The sequence below is a fragment of the Marmota marmota genome, unplaced genomic scaffold (assembly GCF_001458135.2).
Source record: "Marmota marmota marmota unplaced genomic scaffold, marMar, whole genome shotgun sequence".
Classification (NCBI taxonomy): domain Eukaryota; kingdom Metazoa; phylum Chordata; class Mammalia; order Rodentia; family Sciuridae; genus Marmota; species Marmota marmota.
Window position 1 is genome coordinate 2428571 of NW_026000103.1, and position 14942 is coordinate 2443512.

The following is a 14942-nucleotide window of genomic DNA, read 5'->3' on the forward strand; positions in this document are numbered from 1 at the left end:
CTTCTCACTGGCAGTGTTCTGGGATGAGTAGGAAAGATAAAAGGAGGTGAAAATATGATTATGTGCTTTAAACCCTTCAAGGACAGAAGTCATGCCTCTGGTTGTTCTACCTAGTTCTTCACATACTGCATATTGTAAGAACTCCATATATGGTGGTTAGCATTTTTCGATATATAACCCCCTCTCTTTTGAAATATATTTTTTACAGTTGGCTGAATCATAGATCATTTTATAGTAGATTAATTATCAGACTCTTTACCAATTGAGCCTAAATTATTAGAAACAGAGTTCTTTTTAAAGATTAGAGGAACATTACAAGCTCCCCAATTATACCCCAATAATATATATTTATATATATGGCAATAATATATATTTACATAGCACTGCAGAATTGCACTTTCACTTAAATTATGCTATTTACTTTCACCCACAACGTTGATGTAGCCAGAGATAATTCTAGGATGAAAAATGTAGCCTCTGAGAAGCATAATGAAGTCCAAGGTCAAATGGATTGAAAGGTCCTTCAAAGGACAAGAAAGACCCATTCTCAGGAACTCACCAGCACTTCAGAAGCTCCATTGATTCTTGGTTCCTACAAATCTTTCCAATATTAGACATTATCACCCTCTCATGGGAACAATTTAGTTTAAATAAAAGAATCCCCAAAGTTACTCAGTTCCTCTAAACCTTAACATAATCATCTTAGTTTGGGGAGAACTTAAATCGTGAATCTTAGAATTTATCTAACTTTCCTGGTTCTTGGTTTCCTTGTTTATAAAACAAAGAATGCAACAACTACTTTATAATATTGTCATGAAAAGATATAAAGATGGATAGAGCTACATAGATGAAATGTCTGGAATACACTAGGTACACTAGATATTCTGTACATTTTCGTTTCCTCCCTCTCTTGCAAATCTCTTTCAAAATAGGTACTGAAAGACTTTTAGAGTGTTTTTAAATACTCCAAGGCCCCTAGCACATGACCCATCGACTGAAGAAGGAGAATCAGATCTTAATTCCTGCCCTGAAGAGGTTACACTTATGAGTTCTCTGCAATATTGAATATTCTACTCACACTACACCCTTATAGCTGTTTTTAATGTCATGCATTGTTGAAGAAAAGGCTGAATTCCACAGAGCTAAGATTTTGTGGTATATAAAAAAAAATGTAAGGGGGAATATAGACAAGGAACTTAAAAATGTTCAGGCTGGCCCACAGAGCCTTCTATGCCTTGCATAAAGACATGAATTTTTAAGTTTGCAAAAGAAATTCAAAGCAGTGAAAACAATGGGATTTCTAGAAATAGAATGTCTTTGTTTATCCACAGGTCAAATAAAGTGCAAGTAAAAGGGAAGCTGTCTGTTTGGCCTGCAATGCTCAGCGGCAGGCTTCTGACCCCCACACAACTCCGGCAGCCTCACTCTTGCTTTGCTGAGAAGGAACACATTCACACACTGAGGCATTAACCCTGGGCTTTTGGCTGTTGTGGTAACATTTGTATGATCCAGGAAGATGACGGGGTTAGGAACCTAGAAGTTTCTGTAGGGGGTGGGGAAGAGGGCAGGATGAAGAAAATAGACCAGAAAAAAGCAGAATATCTTCTGCTGCCCTCTGCACTTGTCTAGTCAAAGAGAAAAATGGAGTAACTCAGGCTGGTGCAAACTTGAGCCAGTGGCAGTATACAGCACTGAGGCAGGAAGACTCTCGGTCTATTCTTCTACTGAGAAAAGGTCTGTTGGGCTCCTGGAAGGTCACTAGAAAATTAATAAATTCATTACTTTATTCTACAGATAGTTTTAAATTGTCTCTTAGTGTCATGCTCCAACTTAGGAACCAGGGACTCAAAGAAGACAAATAATAATAATCATCATCGTTATCATCCACAACAAAAACAACAACAACAACAACAAAAACCAAACCAAAACAAAAAACCATCAGCCCCACATAGTGGTCCCTGAAAAAGGAATCTAAGGAAAAATATGTGGGGAAATCCTGTGTACTGATCATGGAAATCCCAAAAGCTCATTATTTGGTTTCTTAAGGAGTCCTGAACCTATTTCACTCTATTTAACCCAGGGTATACCAAATACATTAATCTAGAGAATCTTTCTTATATATCAGCTGTTAATATCACCTGATATATCTTTGAACATAGTTTAAGAAATGGTGCTCTTAATTTAAGAAAAGCAAAATAGGGAAGAAAGTTAGATTTTTCATTTTCTGTATGCTGACAAAAAAACTGCTCTTTTGAGTTGTACTTATATTAAAATTGTCATATTTGCTGATAAATTCTTGGTAATTTGGGACAGTTTGGGGGATTCTTCTACTTGGCTTCTACTACAGTGTTGTACACCAAAAAGTGTTTAAGAGATCTGAGACTATTTGGGGAGCCTGAGGCAGAAAGGTAGAAAGTTTGAGGCCAGTTTGAAGAACTTAGTGAGACCCTATCTCAAAATAAAAAAAATAAAAAGGGCTGGGGATGTAGCTCAGTGATAGAGCACCACTAGGTTCAATTCCTAGTACCAGAGACAGAGAGAGACAGAGAGAGAGAGAGAGAGACAGACAGACAGACAGAGAGATCCCAGAATCCAAGTGTAATCTGGTGTCTTGTAACACCTGCCTCCTGTGTGATTAATATAGCAGTGTGGCTGGTGAGGCAGGTATCCACATCTCTATTACAGTGCCCTTCATTCCTCTGATTACCCTTTCCTACAAAGGCACGCTGTTTTATGACCAGGTACACCTGCCAAATATCTCCTGGCTTTCTGGAAGAACCATGGTGCCAGTCTATTAGATATATTTTTAAAAATATGTCAATAATATTCAAAGACCAGCTTCACAGATTAGATAACCTCTTTCTCAGTTAAATGGACAAGCTTTCTATGGGAATCATAAATTCTGTCATTTCATATATATGAATTGTAAATGTCCTTTCTCAAGGAAATGACTACCAAGAATTTTACCTAAGGTTTCCTCTAAAAAAACTATATTGACATGTATATTCTATACTTTTTTACATAGAACATTTATATTAGTTTTTAAATTTTGCAATATGTGAATGTTCTGTGAGATTTATTGGTGTATCAGAGAAAGGTGATAATGCTAAAATTTTGAAAATCAGGCTTTCCTATTCTAATATCTGAGTTTATCTTATTTTTAGTTGTTAATAAATTCGTGTTTTTTTAAAGAATCTTCTCTCTCAACATTGGCGCTAATCCTTAATTCCATTTTTTTAAAATGAAAGATCCATTGTTGCTAATACAATTGGCTACATAAAAATTTTTCTGCTGTAACTGATGAGGTTTTAATGATATATTTTAAACCTACATGCCAATTTTACTATCCCTAAAATATATCAAGTAGTCAGGTGTGGTAGCACACACCTCTGACCAGCTAGTTGGCTGTCCAGCCAGCCTGGGCAACCTAGTGAAACCCTGTCTCAGAATAAAAATAAAAAGGGGTGGCTGTGTGTCTCAGTGGCAGAGTACCCCTGGGATTCAATCCCTGGTACTACAAATATATATACACGTGTGTGTCTGTGTGTGTGTGTGTGTGTGTGTATTTATTTATCAGTAATTGCATAATGGAGGACGCATGGGAGAATGTATGCTGCACAGACCAAACAAGATGTTCTCTGCTTCCCCAACTGGAAAATTTCATCCTTTCAGATTCCTAGGCCAAAATCTTTTGTTCATTTTTATATTTAATAAGTTAGAAAATCCTATTGTCAAAATACCCCATTTCATTGATTCTGAGATGAACAACATTTCCTATTTTAACAAATATAAAATGAGAGTATCTCTCACACTGTAGTGCCTTAAATTTCCTCTCACCCAGAGAGGAATTGGTCACAGCTATCTGCCTACAGAGGTGCTAACATCAGAACAGCTAGTATCAAACTTGTGAAATGGAGCAGCTCTGAAGAAAATTCGAAAACAACAGAACACACTCATTTAGCTCTCAGGAATCAAATGATTGTGGTGGTTGCAGGGAGGTGAAGCATCAGAAGAGCTTAACATTTTCACAGAGGGAGTCAAAAGGTGTTTAGAGAGACATAATTTCAAAGGCAAGTTAAGAGCAAAGCACCAGGACTTCTGCCTCTGTGAAGTAACAAAGACCAGATTTACCATTCTGCCCGAAACAACCAAAAAATCATGACAAAATTATATGAAACCAAGGTTTTTAAGACAATGGACATCAGGCAAAAAGGGCAGAAATTCCTGAGATTCAGGGAATAAATGAGGTAAGTCCTAATATTGCCCTAGATTATTGCCTTGCAAGAACTTCCTGGCTGTGGCTTTGGAAATGGAAGTTCTATAGTAGAGGTTGGTAGATTCCATGACTTGAGACAAAACTAAAAGTCCAAGGAATCCAAGCGTTAGAATTTATAGAATGAAGTACCAGACAAGAGAGAGTATACAAGAGAGAACCAAGAGCTAAGATGGTCCCCTTGATGTATCCAGCAGCACACTGATCAATCCATGGACGTGAGGCAATTGCTTTAGGCTGATGAAAGAACTATAAGGAAGACGACATGGTGTTCACACAGGCCTGAGACTAGCACCTCATCCCACCAGCCAGACCTAAAAACTTCATAAGTCATGGAATGTCGAGTATCTAGAAGGAACTTATCTCAGTGGAAAGGCATAATTAAGTCTAGGTCAAAGATGGCTTTGGTTCCACCTACCAAATTTTAAGACCCCAAACGATCAAGTTCAAGTTAACTACTCCCAGAACAAAGTTCAAGACTATTTATAGAAATACAAAAATATCTAATACCTCAAAAATAAAATTCACAATGATTGGCATCCAGTCAAAAATTACCAGGCATGTAAAACAACAAACAAATACATATATATATATTCCATTATTCCATATTAAAGTGAAAAGCTAAACAATCAAAACACAGAATTGGACATTAAAATAGTCATTATAACTGTATTCCATATATTTAACAAGTTAAGTACCGAAAAAGAAATCTAGGTCCACAAGATTTCACCAGTAAATGCTACCAAGCATTTGAACAAGAAATAACATCATTTCCATACAGTCTTATCCAGAACATAGGAGATGAGGGATCATTTCCCAGCTAATTAGATGAGGGTAGTATTATGCTTGTACTAAAACCAAACAAAACACTACCCAAAAAAAGAATACTATAGGGCCAGGGTTGTGGCTCAGTGGTAGAGTGCTTGCCTAGCATGTGTGAGGCACTGGGTTCAATCCTCAGCACCACATACAAATTAATAAATAAAATAAAGGTATTGTGTCTAACTACAACTAAAAAATTTAAAAAAATACTAAAGGGCAGTATATCTCATGAATATAGATATGTTGGCAAATGAAGCCAGATCTATATATAGAACAGCAATGACTAAAAAGAGTTTATCCCAAGACTCATTTATCCCAGTTTATCACTATGACCAAGTGGGATTTATCCCAGGAATGGAAGGTTGGTTCTTTATTTGAAAACCAATTTATGCACTGCATCAAAATAAAAAATAAATAAAAAAGAAAACTGCACAATTATCACTTGAGGCAGAGAAAGAATTTGATAAAATTTAGCATTATTATAATAACTCAATCAACTAGGAAAAGAAGGCAACTTCCTCATTGTGCTAAAGAATATTTACAAAAACTTATAGCCAAAAAATTAAAAAAAAAACCTTATAGCCAACATCATATTCACTGGTGAGAAATGAAATGCTTTCCTCTTAAGATTAAATCAAGATGCCCATTCTTACTACTCCTGTTCACTATTGTATTGCATGCCCTAGCCAGTCCAATAAGGCCAGAAAAAAAAGAAATAAATAACTTGCAAATTGAAAAAGTAGAAGCAAAATGGTCCTTGTTTGTGAACAACATTATTGTTTAAGTAGAAAATTCCAGAAACCTACTAAGAATCTCTTAGAATGATTATGTGAGTTTGCAAAATACATAGCTCACACACAAAAATCAATCATGTTTTTATAGACTAGCAATATACAATCAGAATGAAAATAAAGAACATAACAACATCTGCTAAAAGAAAGTACAAGAGGGGCTGGGGATGTGGCTCAAGCGGTAGTGCGCTCGCCTGGCATGCATGCGGCCCAGGTTCAATCCTCAGCACCACATACAAACAAAGATGTTGTGTCCGCCGAAAACTAAAAAATAAATATTAAAAAAAAAAAGAAAGTACAACAAGTATAACTCTAACTAAAGTATATAGGATCTATATGCTGAAAAGTATTAAGGGCTAGTGAAGGAAATCAAAGACAATCTACATCAATGGAGAGACAAGAAAGTCCTCAGAGATTGGGTGACCAAACATAATAAAGAAGTCAAATTATTCTCCTTCCTGCCAAATAAATTTGTAGAATTCTAGTGAAAATTCTGAAGACATTTTTTTTTGTGGCTATCGACAAGCAGACTTTAAAATTTATATGGAAAGGCAAAGAAACAGAATGGAATACCAAAAATTAGTTCAAAAGAAAAGTTTCAGGAATTATACTACCTGATTTGAAGGTATAGTCAGCAAAAATGCGGCATTGGTGAAGAGATAGATACATATACCAAAATAGAGAGTCCAGAAACAGATGTATAGAAATGGTCAGTGGAATTTAGACAAAGATTTAAAGGTAATTCAGGGGAGGAAAGGATGCCTTTTCAACAAACCATGCTGGAAGAATTGGGTGTCTCTCTCTCTCTCTCTCTCTCACACACACACACACACACACACACGCAACACACACACGCACGCAATCAACCTAGATGTAAACCTTATATCGTACATAAAAGTAACTGAAAATAGGTCATAGATCTAAAGGTAAAAATGTTAAGCTATGCTACTTTTAGAATAAAACAGGAGAAATCTTTGTAACCTCAGGTTAGTCAAGGAGTTCTTGGATATGACATTAAAAGCCTAATCCATGAAAGAAAAACATTGATAGCTTGGTCTTTATCTAAATAAAAAATTTTATTCTGTGAAAGATAATGTTAAGTAATTTGGGGGTAAAAAGCTACAGACTGAGAGAATATTTTAAAATCACATACAGAACAAAGAATTTATACCTAGAATATATAAATAATTCTCAAAAGTCCACAGTACAACCTATTTTAAAACAAAACAGCTTATTTTTTGAGGGAGTAAAAGGCTTAGCCTGGTGGTATACAGCTATAATCTCAGCTACTTGGGAGGCTGAGGTAGGAGAATCTAAATTTTGAAGCCAGCCTGGGCACCTTAGTGAGATCCTATCTCAAAATAGAATGAAAGGGACTGGGACATAGCTCACTGGTACAGCACTCCTGGATTCAATCTCCAGTACCAAAACAAACAAAACACAAAATACTTGAATTGACCCTATACCCAAGAGTAAATAAACACATGTATTCTAGGTTGAATAATATGTCTTCCACCGAAGATGACCATCAATTAATGAGCATGCTATGTCACATGGCAAGAGTATATTAAAGCTGCTGATGGAATTAAGATTTCTTATCAGCTGATTTTGAAACAAAATGATTGTCCTGCATTATCTGAGTGGATTTAATGGAATCAAAAACATTCTCACTATAGAAGAGGGAAGCAGAAGAAGAGATTAGAGTCAGAGAGAAACCTTTAGATGCTATGTTGCTGGCTTTAAAATACCTCGGTGCATATGGTCTTTAGAAGGTGGAAAATCAATACAGAAGAAAATGGATTCTCTCTCAGGGCTTCCAGAAGGAACATGGGCCTGCTAACAGCTTGATTTTAGCACAATGAAACCCCTTTTGAACTTCTGACCTTCAAAGAACTACAAAATAATAAATTTGTACTGCGTTAAGTCATTAAGTTGTGCTAATTTGCTATAGCAGCAATTATAAACTAGTAAAACGTGAAAGATATTCCATATCATTAGACCTCAGGAAAATGCAAACTAAAACAGTGGTGAGATACCACTACATAATAATTACAATGGCTAAAAATGAAAAATACCAATAATACCAAGTGATGGCAAGAATGCAGAACATGTGAAATTCTCAGGTACTGCTGATGGAAATGAAAAATAGTAAGCCGCTCTGGAAAAAAAGTGTGGCAATTTCTTAAAATGTGAAATATACACCTACCTATACACCTACCATATGATCCAGCCATCCTACTCCTAGGAATTTATCCTACAGAAATCAAAGTGTATGTCCATACGTGAATGTTCATAAGAACTTTATTTACAAAAGCCTCAATGTGGAAACAACTCAGCTGCCCATCAACAAATGGGTAAAAAAATGTGGTATGTCCATATGATGAAATTATCACTCAGCAATAAAATAAAATGAAGTATTGGTACTGCAATATTAATGAATCTCAAAATAATGCTGAATAAAAGAAACCAGACAGAGCGAGTATGTATTGTATAAATCAAATTATATGAAAGTCCAGAAATGCAATCTTATCTGTAGTGACAAAAGAGCATTTGTGGTTACCTGGGGGAAGGTTCAGGAAGAAACCGGAAGGATTACAAGGGGCACAAGAAAACTTTTGGATGGTGGATATGTTTATGACCTTGGTCATAGGGATGGTTGCACAGTGTGTGCACTGTACACTTTAAATATGCTATTCATTAAGTGCCAATTAATAGCTCAATAAATTGTTTTTTTAAGGACCAGTATCAAAAGATTTGAATTATTTTGTGTATTCTTTTCAAAATGCTCTAACATAAGAGCTCCTGATGTTGTACAAAGTCAAAAGTGATTTAAAAGAGTTGTTTGAGAAAAAGCCTTAGTTTAGTTTTACTTCTCAATTTATTTCAGTTGTATGCACAAGGGTAACCAATGATTAAAAATATTTCTAAATTTAAAATAGATCTTTTAAAAACTATGAAGTAAAACTCCTAAGTGATCTGAAAGCATTGTGTCATAGTTTCTTAGTTTCAATGGCTGTTTTTTCTCCACCTATAGCACCTAAAATAATGGTGCATCTTGCAATCAGTGATGTCTTAGATTCAAAGAAATACACTATATCCAGAATTGGACCACTTTTATTCCCTTCCACAGTTACTGGTCCAAGCCATCATCATCAGTGACCTGACCTACTATAGTAGCTTCCCATCTGTTTCCCTACTTCCACTACAGTCTACTTTCAGCATGGATGGAGTGATCCCTTAAAAAAATAAATCAAGAGAAGTCAGTCTTCTGTTCAAAATCCTGCTGACTTTTCCTCTCATTCAGACTAAGAGCCAAAGTTCTTACATGACTCTGCAATGCCCAGGCCATTCTAACCCCATCTAATGACTTCTTGCCTTCATAATTTCCTCTAGAATTTTTGAAACTCACTTTCACTGTAGTCACCATCAACTTCTTTGTTCTTTGTAAAATATGTCACAAATGTACATATTACAGGAACTTTGCATTTGCTTTTTCTCTTCCCCATGACTTGCAGTATGCTCTCCTCATCCTCCATCAAATCCTTGTTCAAATGCTTTCTTATCAATGAGTCCTTTCCCTAGTAACCTATTAAAATTGCAATTCCACTCCAACACTCCTGGCTGGCAGCCCATCCCCATCTCATGTGCTTCTCCCTGCTTTACTTTTTCTATAGTTCCTAACACCTTATGCATATATGCATTTTATGTATGTTTCATCGATCTGCCTCTCAAACTAGTATATGCACAAAAGGATTTTTGTCTTTTCTGTGTTTCCAGCACCTAGAACAGTTCCTAAGCATATAGCAGATGCCCAGTAAGTACTTGCTGTTGACCAAATGAATATATATCCTTGAGTGGCTAATGGTTATAGCTTGAAGCATCTAGGCACAAGGTGGAAATTTATTTACTGCTTTATGCTGTCTTTAAAAATCATATGTATTTTGTACTTATAGGGATTTATATGTATTTGTTTTATTATTAATAATTTGCCAGATTTATAGTCCAGGAATATGTTTGCCCATAGCCGTTATAAATCACTATGAGTCACAGTCTGAGTAGCACATCTTTGAGTATTAGAGACTCATTTTATCTGGATATAAATTAGTTTATCTGGCCTCTGCCACTCAAGAAAGGTAGAGAGAGAGAGAGAGAGTTTTAGGATTCCCAGGTGGTTTCAAAATACAGAGATGAGAGGTCCGTAAAGTTGTAGACAAATTAATAGCAAATAGGCTGGCTCTAGGTCTAAGAACTTTCTAAGTATATTTAAATGTTCATTTTCCCACAAGTTTTATTAACTTGTATCATATTAAGAATGGAAAGCAAGGTAATGTTAACTAATTGATTATTTTTTTTTTCTTTAATTAGGCTGGGCAAGTCTAGAAGTAACCAGGAAAAAAATGTAAAGATAGTCTTGTACTTTTAAAAAGAGGGAAGAGCCTTGATTTTTCTTTATTTCCATGGTCTGTATTTGTAATAGTCAATTATAATGTCTTTTCCTACAAAAATGGTTTCTTTTTTATTCACCAGTAAATGGCAGCCATTTGATAAGTTCCTCTGATTTCTCTTTTTCCTTCTGGCACGTTCGACCTTAGTCTTTCTCCACTCTTCTGTTTTTTCTTTGTTCCCCTGAGTCTTGATAACATACGGGGAGAAGAAAAGAAACCTTGGATATAAATTTAGAAAGAAAATGAGTTCAATGTGGGGAATCCAAATGCTAGGAGTTCGAAAAGAGCATGTGGCTGGCTTATGGCTCCTTTTGGCAGAACTTGAGGAAAGACCTGGCAGAACTCCTCCAGACCCTCAGGGGTGGAGCACAGCTCACCTGGCCAGCACTCTGGGTCCTGCAGAGCAGCCTAATCTTCCCTGCCTGTGGGCTGCCTTGCAGTCTGTAAATGTAGGGTAGAAGATTCTTCTGGGGTGGAGAAAACGTAAGTGAGGCAGTTTGGTCAGCATCTGCTATAGATTGTGGTGAGGTGCATTGCATATGCTGGACTTTATTGATATAAATCACTTTGTCATGAGGCATCATCAGTGCTCAGGTAAACGAATCAATTGCATTTTGTCATTATGTATAATCATCAGCTTGTGTGTTATATAATTTACCCACTGTTGGTCTTGAATAGAGCACTTTTCATTGAGGTATTTGTTTGCAGACCTGAACTTGACATATGGCTCCCAATTTGTTTCATTTTTTTTTCCCTTAAGAGTTTCTTCACCTTTGTTACACCTTTGTGATTCAAGGCCCAGCGGTCATGAGTCACTCCCTAACAGGAGGACAAGAAGAATGTCTACTGGATCCGTGTTCTGGCTCCTCCGCGAAAATGAAAGGTGGGGGGCATGAGAATACAGAAGGATCCCCACCAGGAAGACATGCTGTCAGAAGTCACCAGACAGTAGTTATTACACATACTCGGCATCCCCCTTTGTGCCCGTGGTTATTCCTAGATAATGGGCACTGGCTCAATTATGTGACAAATAGAAAGATTTTAATTTTTCCAGTATTCCTTAAAGAATTCTATAAGAGGCAAGAGTCGTCTCCTCCTCCTCCTCCTCTCCTTTTTAGTTGTCACTTTTATTTTATTTATTTATTTATATGAGGTGCTGTGAATTGACCCCAGTGCCTCACACATGCCAGGCAAGCACTCTACCACTGAGCTACGATTATAGCCCAAGAGTTGCCCTTCCAATGTAATTGTTCCCTTAAATATCCAACCATAGCTTCAGAGTTGAATCTCAGAATCATGCCTCTATTCATTCCTGGTTTCTATCTTCAAATTTCTTTAATTTTTCATCTTATAAAAGTTACAACACATGACCAAAGAAAAATCTCACCTGAATGTACTGTATTAATGTCTAAGTTACCTCATCCTCAGTTTAGCCTGACAGTCTTTTAAAAAATTTTTAATTTTTACAGAATTACATCTTTCATGGCTTCTGGGAAGCTAGAAGGTGGAGAGTTCCTGAAACTTGTGCCTCTGTTTTTTTTTCCCCTCCACCTGTGTTGAAGGCCCAAGGTCTGTCTTCCTGCTCCTTCTTCCCCAGGCCCACCCTTCTGGCAAGTTGCCTTATGACCTCTCTGAATAGCTCTCCAGGGCACCTCAGAACAATTGCATTTATCTTCCTTCTTGACCTCCAAGTCCATTTAAAGCCACAAACTCACCTTAAGCCAATTGTTTTTCTCCAACAAATTGACAAGTCAGGAGAACAAAACCACACTGAGCAAAGACACTCATTTTCATTTCCTGAGTCAGGGGAGACAGGGTGGAAAGAGATCCTGAATCACAGATCAATTGAGATTCTGGATAAAGGTAATATCTGGAGAAAATAGGCCAAGCAAGGACAAAATACTATTAAATGTGTATGTCCTTGAGTATCAGAGTGGTCTTATCTGGATCTTTATAGCTCTGTGACTTTAAGAAAGTCACATAATCTAGTTAGCTTCAGTCATCTTATCCACCTCCTGGAAATTAATACTACTTTGCTCTTGTGATTGCTAAAAAGATTAAGTGAGATGATCAGCTAAAATTCTCAGCACAAGCATATACAGTAAGCACATATTTGCTGGTGTAGAGAATTCGGGACATAAAGATCAATAAAGGGCTTTACATAATCACTGCCAATATTAATTCTGAAAGGCCCCTTGGTAAATGCAAATCACGTGATTTGACAGTGACAGCAGGGGAGTGGTGTCCAGCTTCCCACTCTCTCCTCTATATCCCAGGCAGGAGCTTGAATATAGTCTATCCTCGTATTGGGCAGGAGAATCCATGTTTGCTCAGAGAGCATCTCTAGACACATGTCTAGTTCCCTCCTGCTGAGCCTCAGAAGGAGAGAGTTCCTTCTTGGCATTGCAACCAGTGACCTGACTTGACCCATATAAACTGATCCACAAAGTGGGGACATGAAGCTTTCTTCAGCATTTTCAAATTCTTCTCCACTTTGGTGGAGGTGTCATTTCCCTGGTTGCTCAGGGAACCAGAGCTGAGCCAGGGAAGGATAACAAGTTAACAAGTCCAAAGATTGCCCCTTCTCTGTAGTGTCTTACATTTAGTTGCAGAGAGCTGGGATTTATACTGCCCTCGGACCAGCCGGCAGGTGGACCCATCTCCATTGCAGACCCCACAGTTATCCTCCTTGACGGTGCTTCCCAGCTGGTGGTCACAGCCAACGATCTAAAAAGAGAGAGAGAGGTGTAATTCAACCGGGCTTCTCCCAATGCTGGGATCCATGTAAGGCTATTTGCCACGAAATGACCCTCCCTTTATCCCCAGGGACCCCAAAACATACTTCCTGTGAAGGGGACTGAGATGAAACAGTTTGAACCAAGCTAAGAAGAAATAAAAATAACGTGGGTAAAGATATCTTTATAGTTCAAATATATAAATAGGAAGAAGGTAGAAGGGAGAGAATGGGAAAAGGAAAGAATGGGGAAAGAGTAAGGGAGAGAAGAACTATTGCTATGACAGAATATTAATTTAAAAATATTTCCCAGTGTCAAAAGGCCCACTCATACATTGCTGGTGGGACTGAAAATTGGTGCAGCCAATATGGAAAGCAGTATGGAGATTCCTTGGAAATCTGGGATGGAACCACCATTTGACCCAACTACCCCACGCCTGTGTCTAAACCCAAAGGACTTAAAAACAGCATACTACAGGGACACAGTCACATCAATGTTTATAGTAGCACAATTCACAATAGCTAAACTGTGGAACCGACCTAGATGCCCTTCAGTAGATGAATAGATAAAGAAAATGTGGTATATATACACAATGGAATATTACTCATCAATAAAAGAGAATAATATCATGGCATTTGCAGGTAAATGGATGGAGCTGGAGAATATAATGCTAAGTAAAATTAGCCAATCCCCCCCCAAAAAGAAAAACAAATGCCAAATGATTTCTCTGATTTAAGGATGCTGATTCATAATATGCTGTAGGGGGGTGGGATGGGAGGATTAAATGAACTCTAGTTAGGGCAAAGGGAAAAGGGGAGGGAGTGGTAGGGAGGGATTAGAAGGGTAGAAAAGACTTTGGAATGGGATGATCATCATTACCCTGAGTACATGTATGAAGACACGAAGAATGTGACTGAACTTTGTGTATAACCAGAGATATGAAAAATTGTGCTCTATATGTGTAATATGAATTGTAATGCATTCTGTTGTCATATATAACAAATTAAAATTTTAAAAAATTAAAAAAAAACATTTCCCAGTGTCAATAATTATGATTTGTCAAACTGATAAAATATTCAGTCATGAGGTAAGCAGCAGGAAGCACGTTACAAATAATCTGCAGGTTCTCTATGTCCCTTAGAATGTGAGCTACATAAGGGTAGGGGTTGTATGTTGGGCTAATTGACATATTCCAAGCAATTGGAAGAATGTTTAGTAGACTATAAGTTAATAAAGTATTGATGAATGAAGTGAAGATACTTTCTTTTCTCACTAGCACTTCAGCTAAGAAAAAAAGAGACAGAACCAGCTATCAGACATGAGGTCCATGAATTTATATGGAGGAAACTGGAGGGTTGGTATGGAGGGTGGCAGAGCCTGTTCTTTGACTGGGCCTCTCCTGTACCAAACACAATACAGATATGTCATTGATTCCCACAATGATTGTATATGATATCCCCACCTTGTACTTGAGGCTATTAATCTTGCCTAAGGTCTCTTGGCTAGTAATAAGCCAGGTTCTAAAGGCTTCTAATAAAACATTTATGCTTAGTTCAAATTAGACTTGATAAAGTCACAAGTCTTTACAAAGTAAGTGGGGAAATTTATTTTTTTTGCTATAGTTGATGTTTTTAATATTTCTTTTTTCCATATTATCTTTTATTTGTTTTAATTAGATACACATGGCAGTACAACAATCTTAACATATCATACATTTGAATCAGATGGGGTATAATTTCTCATTTTTTGAGTGTAGAGGTTACAGAATCACATTGGTCATGCAGTCACATATATACACACAGTAATAATAGTGTCTATTTTATTCTGCTGTCCTTCCTATCCCCCCTCCCCTCCCCTCCCCTCCCTTCTCTCTACC

General features: G+C 37.1%; 1 protein-coding gene across 4 annotated transcripts in view; it reads right to left on the reverse strand.

The window, feature by feature from the left end:
• The window catches only part of Adamtsl1 (ADAMTS like 1), a 905649-nt gene that overhangs the window by 217756 nt on the left and 672951 nt on the right, over nucleotides 1–14942 (reverse strand). For all 4 annotated transcript variants that reach the window (XM_048783907.1, XM_048783906.1, XM_048783909.1 and 1 more), the window contains one exon: nucleotides 12932–13058. In XM_048783907.1, coding sequence (XP_048639864.1) covers nucleotides 12932–13058 — 127 coding nt within the window. The remainder of the gene's footprint in view (nucleotides 1–12931; nucleotides 13059–14942) is intronic.